At 35.6% G+C, this 19,944-nt stretch overlaps 1 protein-coding gene across 5 annotated transcripts in view; it reads left to right on the top strand.

Moving 5' to 3' along the window:
• LOC110372137 (disheveled-associated activator of morphogenesis 1) overlaps positions 1-19,944 on the top strand; it is a 105,598-nt gene that overhangs the window by 24,044 nt on the left and 61,610 nt on the right. Inside the window, exons 1-2 of one of the 5 annotated variants that reach the window (XM_021328693.3) lie at positions 5,724-6,043; positions 11,167-11,288. The exons of 1 other annotated variant lie outside the window; for it this stretch is intronic. In XM_021328693.3, coding sequence (XP_021184368.3) covers positions 11,241-11,288 — 48 coding nt within the window. In that variant the 5' untranslated portion in view covers positions 5,724-6,043; positions 11,167-11,240. Of the gene's footprint in view, positions 1-5,386; positions 5,542-5,723; positions 6,044-11,166; positions 11,289-19,944 lie in introns of those variants that run through there. 3 more of the 5 variants (XM_021328689.3, XM_021328690.3, XM_021328691.3) reach the window with 3 other exon arrangements.

Below are 19,944 nucleotides of genomic sequence, written 5' to 3'. Positions count from 1 at the left end.
TAGATCTAAACCCATCAATCCTACCATTCGGTACTTCTCACCACCATACTTTTATGGTGTCTGTTAAATTACTCGACCAACATCCATAGGAATCAGTCGTCACGGTCATTATACCGCTATGGTGTTTTGTTTTCACCATACCAGCTGTCTGCCATAGAACATATGTATTTTTAACCTTAGGGATATTAAAATAGTACCAGGAAGAAATGGGGAGATATTTTAAAAGGTAAATGCGGCTCGGATTTAGGAAGTAGGTTGGAATAAAGATACGAGTTAAGTCTCCTTTGATCAAAAAGATGGGTCTATCAACATTCTTTGGGAAAGAATGCTCTAGGAATTATGTCGTCTGTTTTTGTGTTTTGTAATGTTGATTTTTTTTTTGAAGTTTTAGGCATGTTATCTATTTTAAGCGTAGTACGTTTTTCATCTTTGGTAGCTGCGTTTTTATCGTCTGTTTCATAAAAAAACAGCTTCTAAGAAGTAATTTCATCGATAATATTTCTTCATAAAAAACGTACCTACGATCAACTCACTCCGAAATCAATATAAACGATTTGTCATTTAAGCACCCACACCTTTCTTATTTCATCACGTTTCACATAGAAATTTTAATGACACAAAAAGATTTGATATTTGATACCTACACCTTGACAATGGGACCTTTGATGGTGTTCGTGATTTAGTTCCGATGTGCCAATTTATGTTTCGGTCGCCATTATAACTTGAGGTGGCGTAACGAATTTCTGCCGCCGGCAACCATTTAAGAGTAGGTAATGTGTGCAAAAATAATCAGCCGTTGACACAGTTCAATGTAGATCAGCAAATTAAATTAAATAAACTGAATAAGTAACTGCACATGCTATCTCTAAATTGCTAGGAAATTGCAGTTATGATTTCTCTTTAAAAGAGACAGTACTAGTCGTTAGTCAGATGGCAAACCATCCTTTTATTCCTTAGAAGTTCTTTACCCGTTTATAATCTAATTTACGCTCGCATACAATCTCTGTGATGTTTCCCTTTCCGTAAACTTACAGCGTTTATCCACCATATCCTTGCTTGGAGGTTCGTGCTATGCAAGACGCGTCCCTATTGTGTGCCATGTAGGTTGAAATTGGGTTAACATCACCACCCATGGGTTTCACGGAGTGTTGCATCCACATTAGTGCAACAACATCGCTTGATGATACACCAACATTGTTGTACTGGAAGTGATACGCTAATATATAAAAAAAGTCTGTAATAACTAAACGTAATTCAGGAAACTTAATAAAAATGATGGACAATAGAGAGCCATTGTACAAAATTCGCTTAATTTTACCGATATCCAAACATAATTTCATACCGAACGAGGTAAAAGTGGAGTAAAATAATATTTATTGGGGACCGAGTCCATTAGTATCTAGTATATTTTTTAACTGCAAAAATAATTCGTCTCCTCGTGAAAACAAATGAAGTTTTACGCTTTTCATCCTTAATGATACCTTGCTTTTGAACCTTGAACCTTGTATTAGAATTTGTAGCCACATCATACAGCAGTTATGTAAAAGTGGATTTTCTTAACCATGGCTCTTCTAGCTACTACAGAACGAAATATTATTATTTATGTGAAGAATATTATCATTATAATGATGGCGACGATGTGTCGAAAGCATGGCCGCGCCTTATGGGGTAACTGGGCTATGGTGGGTTATGGTGTAGATGATGTTCCATAACCGATGACAGCTTTAAATGTAAGTGCAGCGCAGATTTGAATGGGACACGTGGTTTTTGAAAGTTAGAAGTGTATTTAGGAGTTAGAAATATATTAGTAGAGGGTTAAGAACTTCATAAGATCACAAAAATTTTGAACGCAATGTAATAATAAGTAACAAAGGTTTGCTTATGCATGTTGCAGAAATAAAGATATCTCGATGATTAACATCGAAACATTAACATTTTACAGACAACATAAAAGTATTTTCATTAGCTTCGATTCCGATAAATGCATTATCTCAACAAGATGTTGATTGAAACACTCGATTAGGTGTTTGATATAGATCGAGAGATACCTGAAGAGAAAGTAAATCGATAATCGTGATCGAATCGGTAGTTCGATTTATGTAGATCCGAGTTGCATTTTACTTTCGAGCGAGTACGGAATTAGGAAGTCTGGCAGGCAGCCAAACATTCGAAGTTGGGAATCTGATCAAATAACTTTTGAAGCCGTTAACGGGGCTTTAAAAGTTACATTTAATATGCCGTTTATAGCCTCCATTAGATAGAGCTTTTTAATTACTGTTTTGTGGGATAAAATAAAACTAATCTTTCTAATTAACTTCCATCAATTTTTATGAACATGAATGATATTATGGTACAGAAAACAAGCCCAGACGATCATGTTGAGAAAATAAAGAAATATCAACGTTAAATAAACAAACAAATGAAAATCAATAGATATCTATAACAATAACCAGAAAAGAGGATGCTGCCACTAACAACCTACTATCGGTAGTAACGAGAGCGTCATGCAAACAATTAGGCGTACACTACCAAAACACGGAAGCGTAGGATGCTGTAATCGTTATAAATACGTCAAAATAATATAGTGCTGCATAGAATAGCGAGCTTATGACGTCATCACCAACCGGACATGGGAACTGCATCGGAAAGCAGACTGGTGGTCCAATACCGGTTCTAGATTGCTTTGTTGGTGGCATAAGAGCTGGGCCTACTTAGATATGTTCCGAAGATTTTGCATGAAGGGTTTTTGAGAGTATGCATGTTCAACAGATGGCCAATGTTTAGTCTGCTCTTATTTGCAAAAATATTGACTCATTTTATACCATGGGATAAAATTATTTCACACCATTTACTGGTTAGTACCCTACATTAGTCAAGTCTTAACTAGGCCAGAGTGCAAATAAAAGCGACTTCCAATAACCAAGATTTACAGTTATCGACACATAAAACTATGATTGAGGAACACAATTTCAAAAGTAATGCATATCTAAATAGTCATAAATCTGATCTAAATACTCGTACAAAAATCATAGCATGAAAGTAGGAACCACATCGACAGAAAAGCCCGTATATCTGCGGTTGGGTTGTGAAACGCGGAGTTACCCGGCTAGACGGAAGCAGATCTCATAGCCACCAGCTACCGTACAATACGCATTGTTATCGCACTGACTCAAATAGATTCAGCGTCTGGGCGTCTCCTTATCTGCCGTGGCGTAGCAACTTTTGCCAAGAACATTTTTGAAAACAATGCCTGGAAACTCAAGATTGAAAATGTTCGTAATCATAGCGTAGACAGTGTTTTGTTAAATAAAATATGTACAGCCTGAATGAAGTTTGTGAAACTAATCTCACTCTTGGGGAGTTGGTCAGCAGCAGTTTATTTATGACAGTAGTTACAAAATCTGACCTTACAAAAGTAGAGGTGTGATGATCTTGAACTAAATTACTCAGGAAAATCCATAACGTTTAACTACAATTATCAAATTAAACAAATAATAAATTAACTCAAAGGACTATTTGGGTCAGCACTAAAAGCATTTATTGGTCACTGCTAAGCGTACATAACAAATAACTAGTTAAGTAATAACTCGCCGGTAACATTTTAATGGGAGGCATACAAGAATGTTCGGGGTGTAACAGGAAATAAATCTTAGCAACCATTGATTTGTGAGAAACGCAATCTTGTGAGTATGGGGCGTGGAAGGTCACAGTCAGTTCACATACAGAAATAGATTAAGTTACAAGCTGCAGGCTTTTAAATCCTACAACTAAGTATTATTTTGTACGGCTTATACAAATCGTGTATTCTGGTCTTATACTGAAAGATTGAGTCCTTATATTTAAGAGACCAATTTCTTTGAACATGATTGGACCCCACAAGAAACACAAAAATACATAACGCATCGCCAAGGTATGAACACGGAAAAGCAATGTGTACCAGAAGACATTAAAACAGATGTACAAGTGTACAACATACTCTCCCACGTCTCATGACTTGCAGCTTACACAGTAGATAACACAGATCAAGTGGTCTGTCACTGTGGTCGGTTTAACTAATCAATCAGAGACGCGAGACTGGCCCACATCCGCCAATTTGTACTACGCATTGTTTTTATTTCTATAACCCTCACACCTGATAATTTCCTTTCCAATGTTTCAACGGAAGTTTCACTTTGAGATACTGAATTTGTAAGAGATATCTCATAACACTTCAATGCACCAAAGGTTAATCTAATCAAAGTACCGAACGTAAACGAGAATGGTAAAGAAAGTAAAAGTGGCGCGGAAATTGTTATGCTAATGTATCCGATGATGTGTTGTGGGAAAAAAGTTCTAGGTGAGCATAAGTAGATTTATGAGTAGCAATAATTATATTTGAGGCTGAACCTTCTAGCAATGGTTTTGGTATTGCCACTAAAATGAAGATAAGAGTATACAAAGCATTTAGAAGGTATGCAAGAGTAGACTTTTCCTTGTATAGATTTACAATACCATTGAAATCGATTTTGATAACCTTTGGAGCATACAATTATATCGTTTTGAATCGTTAAAGATACAATTGAAGTAAGTTTATAAACATTTCAAGTGAATTGTAATTCCAATGTGCATCGCATCAAAGTTCAAAAAGTCAAAATGAAGACAGTTTGTGAAAGTCAATTTCGAAAATAGGTGGGTACGTGCAGATTGTTGAAGAAATTATACTGTCCATTTCTTTAGATTGATCGTTTCTGATTATGTTGTATAGAACTTGTACTACCTTGTACAATTGAAATCTCTTCGATTTTGTCACACTGTTCATTCATCATTTTCCTCGAAACTTTTCTTAGAATAACATCACATTATTCCAAGTATGTATGTGTCTCTTAATGAATGGCTTAGTAACTTCCAGAGTAGATCCAAGATTTTCGAACGAAACAGTTTGTTCAATAGCATACTTCAAAGCGTAATGGTTCACATTTTATATTCTGTTTTTAATATAATGATGTAAACAATAACAATTGTTTGACCCCACCACTCACCTGTAGGTAAATACGGAAACGTAGAAACATTTCTTGTCGTGGACAATCCCCATCTCATAACTAGCCTTCTGCACTTAGGCATACTTACTTGTTTTTTTTTATCTCAGTCTTCATCTGTAGAGCATTAATTAGGGTTTGGAGCATTAATAACAGTGTATGATCGCTTGTATATAAAACATTCGTGTTTTAGTTATGAAGATGATTATTAAATCTTTGCCCTTGATGGTCGTCACATCATGTTGTTATCGTATATTATCTTGATTGAAAGCATCTCTTCGTCTTTATCTTCATACGTCTTCATGTTTTGCATAACATTATCTAGAAAGGTGAAGTTAGTGAAAAAGTGCGTTCGTGTTACATGGGCATATTTTGGGTATCGTTCACAAAACCAGTGTCGGATTTCAGTGTTACTAAAGACATGAAAATTGAAATTACACGTGGACTGGCTTTGCCACCAGTGTTTTGGAACTCTTTTTCGGAGAATGCCAATGTAGTGGTATAGTCATCATTATCATCTGAAATGGTACATCCAATTAAAGCAGCATTGATATGCGTAACAGCGTGCAGACCTACAATTTCATATGTGACCGATTTTATTATTGTTACAGGTGAGTACTCCCGACTTCTGCATTCAAACGGCATCCGCAAATAAAAATAGACGGTAGACGATTGAAGACGAGTACGGCACGGTAAGTAATGATAGTTGTTTTCTACAACTATTTTCTCTGACGTGCCGTGACATCGCTACCTACTTCGGTTCAGCGGCTGCGATTTCGATCCGCGCCGGTCGATCGCGGGTGCGTGAGCGCAGTCACCTGCCGCGACCACCGACCGCCGCACGTCGCGCCCGCGAGATGCCGCCAATTGCGCCTAAACGATCTATTCTGTTCACTTTTTGAATTGACGATTTTAGGCGCCAAATGTTTTAATTCCTTTTTGGTGGACTGTGTTCTTGTGATTATTTTGTGTGCGACTTATTTTACTTGGAGGCCTTTTGGACATGGTTTAACTTTTGTTGTTGTATGGTAAAGTTGTTTTGTTGATCTCGCGAATTTCAGTTTCAAAAGCAAAACTGTTTCACAGATTATTTCGCTTGACTTGAGTACCTTTAGATATCAATACAAAAATAGACAATAAACGCACAGTGTTTGAAAGTAAATAAAAATAAGAATTTGAAAAACAAAATGAATTCTCAAAGAGCGAAATAATTTGTCAATTTCTTTTGTTTTAAGAGAGCTGAATTGTATAATGTAAGGGCAATGAACCTTTGACTGAAATTATATTTCAGAAAAATCCTTAGATTAGCATCTTGTACATGAGATTTTTTTATTATACCTTTGTTACGACAAAAATAATTAATAAGGATGCAAAGACCAATCTCAACAGTGATAATTAACTGCAATTAACGTGTTGGATACAAATATTCAAGTACCAATATTTGCATATGCAAATAGTCATTCGGGGAAGACTATTCTCATGATTGTTATGATAAATATATTGGTCGTGTGTTCCATCGATTAGTTACAATTATTCGTACATTGTTTTCCTTGGACACATCATATTTTTCATTGTTAGTATTCAAATTGTATTTTTTTTCCTTATTGAAATAGGAAGTTTTATTAAAATATCCACGTTATTTGTGCAATTAAAAGTATGAGCCTAATTTTCCTTAAATAACTGCCCGCATAAATAAATAAAAAAGGAATCAGGAAAACTAACGTCACAAGAAAACTAGGACTATGTGGGTTTTTTAATGTAAATAGCTGTTTATATAAAATACGTATTTGCATATGATTTAATGTTATAATATTTATGTATACCTAGAATTTTCTATGGGCTTTGCCTGGCCTGAGTTAAATAAAAACAAAATAAATCGAAGCAAACAAATCACCTTGATGCCCGTTTCCACAAAAAATAGTTCGCATGCCATCTGTTATTGTATACCACAATTGAAAAGGCCCATTCACCCTAACCTTTTGGCGAAGGCATTCCGTTGCGACACACTGTGCAGCTATGCATGCAAGCGGGGCAATTTTACACGACTCATCACTTAGTGACCCTTTATGACTATTTGTCTTTTAAAGTACCTACTGGGTATGTGGTCTATTTTGTAACGTTACTTTGACGTGACTCCGTAGTTGGTAAAGCTTCGCTGCTGAAGAAGTATTGTTTTGATTTTTTTTTTTGTATGTACCTAAAATGGAAAATTCATAAATGATAAATGTTTCATTGGCATAAAAATGAGGCACAATTATATTGGAAACCCTGGCTCCTGAGCTACAGGCTATATTTTATCTCGCTACGGGCAGTAGTATCCATTTGACGCGGGTCAAACCGTCAAAAAACGGCTTGTTCAACTATACATTCATTCAGGCCTGTCAGTATCATGTAAAGTTTACTTTATCAGACTTTATTACGTATCTGATAAGTAAGAGTTTATTTATGTTTTTCAATATCGATTGCATAGCTCATCTTACCTTCTAAAGTCCTTTTGTAATTGCATAATCGCTTTACATTTTTTTCCATTTGGTTTCAATGAAAAGCGTGACAATGGAATAGTTTCGATTAATTGTTTCCAATTAGAAATTGTTGTTATTTATCATTACTCGATTACAATAGACGAAGATTCTTTCTGAGTAATTCAAAAGCAATAGTTTGTTATTGTACAGTTATTTATTTATTACACTTGGTATGAGTACTGTAAATATTACATTCTTCCGTTTATCACTAGGTATCCGCTAGCCTACATATGAGAGAACTTTTTATACGACGTCATAAAAACTAACACGTTAATAAGTTATTAAAATAAACTTTTATATCCAGCGGTTTTGTAGTAATCAAAGTAATTGGGAGTTAAGTTAAGACTGTCGAAATAGTTTCATGAAAACCCAGCTGGTATCCAATTTGGACATGCCTGTGGTTGTTTTTCGTCATCCGGTAATGTTGTGGATTTCAATTATTGATACCTTGATCATTCACTTTTGACAGGGTGACAAAATCTTATTTCTTAAAGCGCACAGGCCTGTAAAAGATGTTGAAAATTATTTGTAATTTTGATTGTTTAATACAAAAAGTACGCGTGCCAATGAATCTTTGACCTAGGTTTCATTATTTTTTATGTTGAGTATGCATATAATCTAAATTCTGAAGTAATTTACGAGTAGTTTTAATTAGGTTTTCAGTTCATAATTTTAAAGGTGACGTAATCAAAACTCGTGCCTTAATAAATATTAGCGCTTTTGAATGAGACCATTAACATGTTAATTATTGTAAATATAATCAGTATTGGTCGAATTGTCTGCTGCAATGGTAATTAACTCGACATGGCGCAATGTTTACATAGGCCACTTCGTTAAGGACAGACTATAATAATGCTTTACGCTGCCAACACGTTGCAAGCCTACTATAGAAAAAAAAGTTAATCGATACATGTGTTGTTGTGTCCGTTTTCGAAAGCTATCGGAATCTAATAAATTAATCGTTTGACCCGAAATCGATAACTTCGCTTAACTAAACACCTACAAGGCGTGCAGAAACATGTATTAGTTAGTGAAAGTGAACTACAACCAAATTCGTTTAACGTAAGTAGTGTTTGCACGTATTCATGCCCACACAATGGACCTGCTTCTACGTGTTAACTATAAATAGACAACCGATATTTGGCTGTTACCATATAAAATGTGAGAAAAAATCTAGGCTTAGTTTTAACGTGAGGTGTGAACTAATATTGCATAATGTGATGTTTATAGTAGAAAATGGTATTTGAAGTGAGATTGTAGATAGTTTCAAATCTTTTAGTTCATTTCGTAGTAGATAAAAAGTTTAGAAATGATCTCAATTTTCAAATCAATGGCATTAAATTCGATATCAATAATCTACCAGATTGATGTAAGGAGGACGAATTTTACGAGAAAGCGTGGCTCGTATCAACGTTATTAGATTTTCTAAATGCGTTGCCCAAATGGCATGAAATTGCTGGGTCGGTTATCAATCCTCACAATACTATGTTACTCTCGTTTTCTTTGGTATGTTAACAAAAAGTGAGAAAAAACATCACCGTCTGGCAGCCGAACCGGTTGTGTTAGCAACGTAACATCAGATTCAGGAATAAAAAAAGAAACATTTCATTTCGGAATTGTGCAACATCGATTATGCGTTTTGCGTTTAAAATAAATGATCGCCTCTTTATTGGATACCTGTTTTTTGACGTTGATGCATTAAGCCGCTTTAAGTTGAAATTAACCGGTGTTTGGGCGACACGCTATATTTGGAACTTTTTTGTCAACCGCTTGGTGTTACATTATTACTAGACAGCAGTTTTACGTTGTTATATTTTTTCTATCGCCGTTCCAAAGTCTACTGACATAGTTTCTAAAACTGCATGTTCAGGTTTACGGAGATTTTCTAGTAGCTGCTTTTATATGCACTAGATTCCTATCAAATGATGTATAGTGCATTCTTCCTGCAATGTTCCGGTGCGCTCTTGCAAAAAATCTCAAGCGAAGGCTTCACTATTGTTTCATTCCACGAACAGATTGACATTACAAGGTCCACGGACATCCTTTCATTTCCAAAGCCTTCGTCGCCTTGCCCTTTCATGGCATGACCTCGAATGCTGGTCAATTCGATTAATATTTTGACCTTTTTCCGTTTATATGACCTGTCCCTTTAGACGCATTGTTTGTCCGTGATAGACAGACAGTAATTTATACGACTACTTGTCTTTATTGTTTAGATTATATCGGCTGAATAAATTTAAAGCAGCGATCGTAAAATATTTCGAAGAGATATTTGGACAGCCGAGCCTCGTTTGTTTTCCGGTTCATCGATTTATTGACCTCTAGCCGTGCCCCACACAGCGCTCTTCTTTGCTCTCCTATCTTTTACTGCCCATAAACATAATGACGCAAATTTTTCAAAAGAATACAAAAAGGTTCTATTCCTAAAATGTGCTTAAATTAATATTCATCATCGTGCTTGTGATATAACGAATGTCTGCGAAGGTTTCAAATTACAATAATATGCAAGAATCCAGTGAAATTGTTGTTTAAAAAATGGTGGTTTCACCGCCTTTTATAATTTGCATTTAATTGTCATAGGCGTGGGTAAGCGTGGAGATTTAAGTGGATTTATGCGAAGTGTTAATCTTGAAAACAAAAAAAACAAGGTGCGATTATTTTGCATTGTAGTATCTTTTCAGTTTCCCAAACCACACTCCATTATTTCGTTTGCGTATATTCTTCTTAGTGCTTGTATCGTATGTAGTCTTGTCGTCATTAACCTATTGACTTAATTCCTGCTAGTATCAAAACTAAGGGTCAATTCACACTGAAAGAGCAGCGGCCGGCAGCGGCCGTAAGAGCACGGAAAGTGTAAGAGCGCGGCGCGGTGCGGCGCCGCGCGGCGCCGCGCGGCCCGCCGCGCTCGCGCTCAATCCCTTGCAATTACGGCCGCTGCCGGCCGCTGCCGGCCGCTGCTCTTTCAGTGTGAATTGACCCTTACAAGCAATGTTTTTGGAGTATGATTTTCATGACCCGCAGCTTCTATAGCAGTAAACACGCGACCACCATTGCATGTCCCAAAAAACTGATCACCAGCTGACATTCAATACCATTTCGATTGATCAACAGTACCACATAATTTTGCAACGTTTGTTTCGTAAATTTCATTACACCAAGTAATTATTCGTATCGGTTGACTTATTTGATTGTTATCAGCGTAATGCCCCGTGCCGACTATTTGCTGTTTTACTAGTATGTGTTATAATGGCATGCAAATTATTCCGTGTTGACCAGTGCAGCGTGTCCATAAATGTTGCCACTAATTCGACGTAGACCTATTTTCCTGAATACTGTTTTGATTTACTATTGTGATTTATTAGCGTTCGGTGTGAATGGTGTTTTTTGTTTGCTTCTATTTGAAACAGAGTTAATTGAGCTATGTTGTGTTTAATTGTCAGCAATCAATACGTTTAGAATTGTAAATATTTGTATTGTGCGCTCGGAAGATGTAGTCAGTTTCAAGTTTTCACTGGGAACTAGTGCAAGTAGGCACTTTGTATTGAATTATTGTTTAGTTTAAATACTTAAAAAAAAACGATTAAATCTTCCATTGGTCTCAAAGTAAAGTAAAGTTGTCACATTTCCAGTTAGTTCGCTATAGAGATGCTAAAGTGAGTAGTGCGATGTGACAGTTTCTGAGGAGTTTCAACAAAACACAACAATGTGCAGCAAGGAACAAATCAACCATGTGCTCAGTAAGATCAATGTGGTAAGTTTTACTTTCATGGTTTTTAAAGTGTTTACTACTTACAATAGTTTTAAGATTGGTAGGTATGGGTGGAGTTTTTTGTAACTTCTTTCGTATGGACTTAGCGGTTTTGTGATCAATCAATTGTTTACTTTCAGTTTCATCAAGCAATATAGTTACATTATTTAAATAAGCATTGTTGCCCTATCGTTTATTAAATGTTTAATTAATTTTGAATACAGGCTTTAATCAGTGTTAATGTTTAAATTAAATCTGAATTTCAATTATTATTTGACTGACATGATTACCGTTAAACATTATTAACCTTTTAGAACAGTTACAACAAATTAACGATTATGTCCGAGTCGACTAATCTGAGTTTAATATGAAACTCTAATTGGTTACAATTTGACAATAATTAGAGACTTAAACGAAGGTTGGTGCCAAGGTTGGTCTTGGTGTTGGCTGTCCAACCCACGTAGATACAATTACTATGGATGATCAGGGAAGGAAAATGTACCATTGACATTGGCCTATAAATGTCAATGGCTTTAAAAATGGTTGCAAACGAAGCGTGAATAATTAACAAGCGTATTGTACTGCAGCCTGCAATGCGGTGGATAGAGGTGAAACCACGCCTGCAGTTCAGAATTTTATAGTTGTATCGCATGTTGCTTTTAAATAGCTTTAGCTTTAGGTGTTAGCGTAATAATGTAGTTTGAATTAACTGTGATTTATTTATGCGTACTTATTCGAGGAATTGTTCACTTTCTAATATTAGCTAATGGTCTGTTATTCGGTTTAGCATTTATCAATATAATTTTCACTATCGAAAGTACCTGAATTGATGGAGCTGAAAAAAATACTTAGAAGATTACATGTATTTTAAAAGTGATTCTATCATCCTGTAAACAAATGAATAATAGTAATGTCCCAATTGATTTTTTAATGATCCTGTTTCCCTTACAATGATTCCCAACAGCTATTTTAGAAATTTTGTCAAAAGCATGAAGTGCAAACCCTACCTTACGACTCTGCAATTCGAAGTACCTGAACGACTGTTCAATGCGAATATGAGTATCCATAAATAATCGGCCGATTTGACCGGGTGTCTGTACACTAATATGTTTAGACGCTCCATTATTCCATTTGTTCTGCTATATCTAACATTATGTGTAACAGACATGGCATCATGGTATATTGCATTATCTGCCTTGTGTATCTCTCTTAGCCCTAAGTCATCGACCATTATGAATATGTATGCCTCTAAGATATGATGTGAATATTCAGGTTGCATTTGAGTTAGTTTGTGTGTATGTGTATGCAATGATGAATGCTTCGGTGCTTGCGGACGGACCCAACTGAGCGTGACAAATTGAATATTGTAGTCGAGATTATAAAGATAATCCACTGCTCCTATTTAGCATTAGACTTTTATGACACTTGGTCCTTCATTAACTGTAGCAAATACGATTTCTAATTCTGTTGCATAAAATACAGTTACCGGCACGGATGTCGGGCTCTCGGCGGAGGAGTGGGGATCGCTTTGCGCACCCGTACGCATAAGGCAATAAGGCAGTAAATCGCTTCTGCGCAGGTGAAGGTCAGAGCTCGACATCCGTGCCGGTAACTGTACATTGTAGTTACTTGTCCCGTAAAGTACTATCTTATCATTAGTTACACGAACATGAAAATATGCATCTAGTTCACGAACGCGAGTTGTTTGTTTCTTTTATTTAAATACTTTTGGTCCTTTGCTACATGTTTGTTACAATCGTGCTCTAAGTATTGACAGGTGATTTTAATTGAACTCCTTAATTAGCCTTCGCCATTCAATCACGATCGTGGTGTTTTAATATCTTTTTTTTGTTACATACCTCCGTAACATTTGAACCGATTTGGCGCCGCACTAGCACCTTTCCCAATATTCTGTCTATCGCTTGTTTTGCTTACCAGAGATAGGAATTTAACAGTAAATACTTGTATGGGGCTAATTTCAACAATCTATCTCTAGTAAGATATAAAATATTGGGAACGACCTTTTAAGATCATTACTAAATTATTTATTTTAATGTAGATATCGATACAAGATTTTCGGTTCTAATTGAATATGAATTGTATTGCGGTAATGCCGAAGGTTGCAGTAGTTTCGTACATTTTAATATGAGCAGTGATAGTAAATTGACATTGGTTTCGCTAGAGGCTTCTAGAACTAACGGCCCGAACATCCGATGATCCGTATTCTGATTATGATTTTGAAAGTTTCTGCGGTTATTCTCCAAGGTTTAAAGAATAATAAAGACACATTTTGAAGACTTTATTGGTATCGTATAATAAAGTAATTATCGGTTGAAGTGTGCCAGACTGATAAATGTCGTTCACCTGACAATTCTCAAGAATGTGAACGTTAAAGTACTTAAAGGAAAATGGATACGTTTTACTTTTCCAGATGACATTTTAGGAATTGTTATGTGATAAAATCAGATAAGGTGACGCGTCTGTTTTCTAAGATAAGCTTGGATGTTGAACAGATGATCGATAACTATATCACATACAATGTATTTTTAGAAACTGACATGATTATCGAATAATATAATGCAAAATTCAAGTACCGAATTTTTTTCAGCGCAGAAGAAATAATGTAAGCAAAAATAATTAGTTTTAAATTAGATAATGATGGGAAGGAAACTTTTAGGCAACTCTAACTGCAGTTTACTCGATACCTATCTATTAAATGGAAATCGAACCGGAAAAACGAACAGACAATACGGGTAACGGCACCACCATGCACAGATATAGCCCACAATTATTTATTGCTTTTGCAACTAACTGTAGTTTGTAGTAATGAGGCTTCGAGTAGGTCCCTCTACTGTAATAGCTAATTAATGGTATCGTATTGCGAAGATAACAACCTGGCTTAGCCTATTCTAATACTTGCAAATTGTTGTTATATTTTTTTTTGTCGAGCATGTTCGTGTGTTTTCATCAGCATGGAGTATTGAGTGCGGATATTAGGACCAAAACTTATTTCATCGCCAATATCGCCTTAACTTTGACATTTTGACAAGTAACCCTTTAAGACAGCATTATTATGATAAATTCAAAAGTTGAATACTTATAGACATAAGAAGAATATGACCATGTTAAGACGAACATACCCTACTGGTCATATAGACCACTTTGTATGAGCACCGACTATGATGTAAAGGAATAACTGGAGTAGAAAAACAATTGCGCTACGGAAACCTATGGTATATGACGTAATGCGTAATTGTGCTATGAATGAGGTCGCTAGATATGCAGCCTCATTTCCATTCCGTTGAAGAAGTTCTTGTATTGTATACTGTACAGATGGTTATGTGAAATGAGTTCCGAACATACCTACTTGACATTGGGTCTCAATTTTGCCTGCCTGCAATTTGCACTCCTAACTTTTCTTTCTTCTGCTTTCAAATATACTGTATATATTACATAAGTAAAACGATAATGCTTGAAAACGTACCTTTAATTACATAATTATGTACTGCAAAATGTATGTATTTTAACGCTTTTTACTCACAATAGGGCCGGATAGAATTTTAAGTCGTTTTTATCTTAAATTGCATCAGTTCTGCTTATTAAGCATGGGTAAGTAAGTCGTCCAGTTCTTGTGTTTACAAACAGGATTATAGGTATTTGTGAGTAGTCTCATTTTATGCTTTGTTGGAAAACTCGTCGAGTTGTTCTTAGGTGCGGAAACGCCTGTCTTTATTCACTTCTTTTATTTTGTCTTACCAACATAACATATTTTTTTTTTGTAGGTACATATTTTAGAATTCAAACAATACTCAAACGCATTTTTGACAAGGTATACCATTGTATAGGCTGTCATAGATATTGTTCAGTTTCCAATATTAAATGAAACCTAAGGCAATTTTGGCCTTACGTGGTTTTCTGAAACGATAGTGGGTGAACTAGATCCGATCCCTTTTCAATTCATAAATCAACGCCCACGATCTAAATTTGAGGTTAAACGCAGTCAAATTGTATTAATATCTACTCTATGAAATATAAATTATGTACTGCTAGAGGCTGCTTATAAAATATTGCTTAGATAACATCGATATGGGCTCGTAGTCAAAATATTGTTCAACTTGGCAATGAGATTCTAGGAGATTGGAGATTGCGTTAAATGTTTAAATAGTTAAGAGATAGTACTGATAAGAATGTATATTGTGCTGTGTCACTAAAGAGGATAGGTTCAGAAGGTTTATTGTTTTTTCTTCCTCGAGCAATTTCTTCGAAAACAATAGAATTCTCGTACTGACCTGCGGATGAGGTTTCCATCTATATTGAGATTGATATTGATGGAGCCAATTTTCATACCAGATTCTAGGACCAATTGTACCAATTGTACAGTTGAAATTAAAATAAAATAACTTCAATAAACCTATATCTCAAACATTCATGTCATGTAGCAGTATTGAGCATTTAACAAAGTGGAACTTCTTATTACTTCTTATATGCGGTGCCTCTATTATTCGGCCTAATAGGTGTAATTAATAATAAGTAGGTATACATTGTAAAGAATTGTGTAATTATAACTTTGTACACGAGTTCAGTTACTAATTTAGTAAGTGAATTTGTCTTTTGGCTCTACCAGTTAATTATTTAGTAGCTTCATTTCAGATTTTTTATCTTGCTATTCATATTTTGACATGAAATGAAGAATTATTCTTTTATCAGCGCCTCCTCTGATGATTCCAATCAGAATTGCATGAAAAATCAAATAGGAAAATTCTGCATTATCCACTCACGGGCTAATAAAGATTGTGCTTATTTGACCTTGAATGATATTTAACAACTTTTGATGGTGTATTGTTTCTGCAAGTCTACATTACCGAAATGTCTCCACAAACTGTAGGCGATTCTCTACATAAGGCGAACAAGGGCGCGTGATTTTACCTAACGTGTAGGCGTTTATATTATAAATACGTCATGATCTAGTACTAAGGTTGCCCTCAGTTCTAATAGAAACGTTTATTTCCGAATAACCTTTCCATTAGCGCCTGATCATAAATTCATATTACATCCTTATCCGGAGAGCTCTAAAGTTATTGCAATTATCAATTATTATAGTTTATTGCCACGTTATTAGGTATTCGTGTCTTTAATAGAACCTCTTAATCTGTCATTAAAGATTCATATTCAATAATTTTAGGCATAAATTTACATTCATGCGGAACAGAGGACCAATGCACACGTTCCATAGAAATAGTCCAAGTCATGCTAAATGATCACTTCACACCTCCACCAATAGTTTAAAGTTATACAATCTATATGAAACTGTAACCACAAAACCGCTAAGAATGCTACCAGTCTAAGACTAATAAGGGCACGTGACACCTACTCTTTTATAACCAACGTAATGATTGATGTGTCGTGAACCAACAGCTGTTTGGTTCACCAACAGTCACGAACATACGACATTTACGGCATACCGAAATGTATGGTAATTATACATCTTGTCAAACGCATGCTTATGAAGTCATTTGCAGACCTTTGTTCGGTTTCGATCCTTGTTCAAACTTTGGAGTGGTCCTTTGAGCATTATACCTCACAAATATATTTAGATAAAGATCATGTTACAACATATTTGCAGCATTCTGCAAAAATTATTTATTGATACTTATAATTACGTTATTGCATCACATTTCATTTTAAAATATTATTACGACCAAGATCGAACTGATAATTAGCTAGTGATTCGTATCAGGCCGGATCCGGAACCGTTCCAGTTACTAATGCATCTGCGGTGACCCCTTTACAATTATGTTCGGTGCTCCAGGAATTGGTATCAGGAATTCCGGACTAGTTTCCAGATGAATTTCCAGATCCGTTGCTTCATGTCATCTAGCTTTATTGCGAAGCTATGTGAGGCATTTATTTATTTAGATTTTGTCATGGTAAGGGGCATATAATGAGGAGGAATGAAACGCTACACTGGATATAGAGGAATGGAGAAAATATCTATAGAAAGCATGAAAGTGGACATGAATAAGATCCCTTCTTATTCATGTCCACTTTGATCGTCAATATGACGAAGGATAGAGAAGAATGGAAGCGGAAAGCATATTACGCCGACCTCCAATAAAATTGGGAACAGGGCAGGAAGAAGAGAGATAGAGCTCCTTTCTTTTTAAACGATTTATTTTAAAGTAATATTCGTGTCAATAATGAAGACATTAATAATTACAAAGAACATGCCAAACGTAAACCATTGCAGATTATAGTTTGGCTACAATGATTGATGTGTCGTGCTAAATCGACGGTTTGCTACCAAACTGTCACGAGCGACCTTTGTGGTCGTTTGTCGCGCATACCGAACGATAATTATACTTTCTTGTGCCTGTAATTATATTGCTGTAGTTAGCGTGTTTTGTTTCGCTTCGTGATTTAGATGCTTTGAGTTCTGGTTGAAGGTATTTTACCTTGCCTTCTTGTTTAAACAGGCATCTTGAATTATGGTTCAATGTAAAAATTCTCTTTTGAAGAAATCAGATTATGTTTCCGTCAAGTAAATAATACGGGTTAGGTTGTAGTTATAAGACACTTAACTTGACTTAAAAGATGGCGGTTTTAACCACATAGAAAAATAAAACAAATTACCAACAATAAGAAGTTTCCAAGCTCAATATCAGTAACCAAATAAATTAGCATTATTAATAAGCAGTGTTGTTGATTATGTAGTTTTCCCAGTCCGGTAACCATGCAACGTAAAGAAAGTGAGCATGTAACACATGATTAATGATTCACATAAGTAGAACATTAATTTCCCTTTTGTTACTCATCCAGTTCCAAGTGTATGCTTTTTGGGTTGTATTTATCAACAGGTTAGTTCGACTTTTTGAACTTTGAAGCAAATATGTGGGTCTTCTGTCCTGTGTTTTTGCTATTCATACCTAGTGTACGGTGCATTACTGTCATACATGGCGTTAAAGGCACTTTTTCTGGCAGTGTTTATTTATAGTGGTATGTTTAAGCTTTATACGTGTATTAAATTATAACAAAAATAAACTTACATTTAAAGTATCTTTTTCTAATACGGCTAAATATACCTACGTATGCGCTTGCGCAGTCGTGCGCAACGCAACGCAACGCAACAATCGAGAGTGACGCGACGCACCGCGTTCCACTCAAATGTATACTTCTCAGGAATAGTTTCATTCCTTCCGTATGTTTATGCTCGGAAATTAAAATAACTGACATAACTTCTATAACTGCCTCCTGTTTTCTTGGAACGCTTACGCAAAGCGGTACTGCACCTAGACTAGTTGGCTTGTTAGGCTGGCGATTATACTTGTGAAATACGACTACCGTTTGTTACACTTCCAGCCGGAAGAAAGGAACAGAATAAAAATAATGGTCCTTTGTGTTGAACTCATCAATCAACAAATGGTGTTTTTATTTTAGATCATATTGATATAACACAGTGAACTACATGCCACCACAATGAAAATCTGCACTTGTTCCCTCATTGAACTTCTCACGCAAATTACCCATAACAATATTCAGATCCATTCATCCCATACACGGCGCGTGCGATTTGTTGCAAAGAATTCGCTCACACATCAGGTATCTCCATTCTTGTCGACAGTCCATTGTGATGTCAACAGCCAAGTATTATCTGGTCAATCGGTCTTATCTGCCGTTCAGTGATCGACGGATCGATATTAGTCACCCGCCATTGTCTTGCTGTGCTCGAGTTTTAAAACGGTAGATGATGTTATGATATTGTTTTTAAAGGCCAAAAGTGTATAGTAACGATGAGTACATTTTGATTTGTTTTGGATTATATTCTAATAGAAACTCATCTAATACATACCGTATTAGATGAGTTTCGATGTAGTGCAGTTAGGTAGTTTGCCCATAGATTCTATTTTCATATCGACATTGCATATAGGACCAACGTTTCGTATCCACTTTTCTGTTAACGCCGTCGATTCCATATCCTATTGTCCCTAATAAATGTTGTCTTGCTATTTTAATTAAATAAACTTTAATTATCACTTTGTAAGCCAACTGAGTATGCAATATTCTGGCATTGAAGTTAAAGCTTCTTGTTAAGGATTTTATAATGCCATTAGAATCTAGCCAGCGGCACTCCCTTTCTGTGATTCTGTAGACTGCTTAGTTGAAATAAAAGACTTAAAGGTTGCATTCCTTACTGTTGAACAAGTCATAGAATAAACATTTATTCATTCATTCAGGCGAACATATAAAGGAATCATATATTATTATGTATTTATACATCTGCCAGTGTTGGGAAAAATAAAGCATTTAAGCATTGTTTAATCTCTTTATGTGATCGAATAGCAATCAGACTGCAGTTTTCATAAAACTGCTTCCGCGACATTGAATATCTTACTCATACGTACATACGTTTAAGGTAGGTCACAGTGTGTCATTTAATGCTTGATTCACCTTAAGGTTAACTTCATTCTACTTGAGGTTAAGATAACCTTACTCATTGATTTGATTGCAGGGCTAAATGAAGCGTATTCATTAATCTACATTGTGCGCTTACCGTCCTCGATTCTTCATGATACGAGTATGTTCATATTAGATAACTTCATATACGCCGTTTGCAATATCACATGCGTTAAAGAAGAGACGTAATCTTCCTTCTAAAGTATTT

The sequence above is a fragment of the Helicoverpa armigera genome, chromosome 16 (genome assembly GCF_030705265.1).
Source record: "Helicoverpa armigera isolate CAAS_96S chromosome 16, ASM3070526v1, whole genome shotgun sequence".
In the NCBI taxonomy this organism is placed as follows: domain Eukaryota; kingdom Metazoa; phylum Arthropoda; class Insecta; order Lepidoptera; family Noctuidae; genus Helicoverpa; species Helicoverpa armigera.
This window is presented reverse-complemented; position numbering and strand designations above follow the sequence as displayed.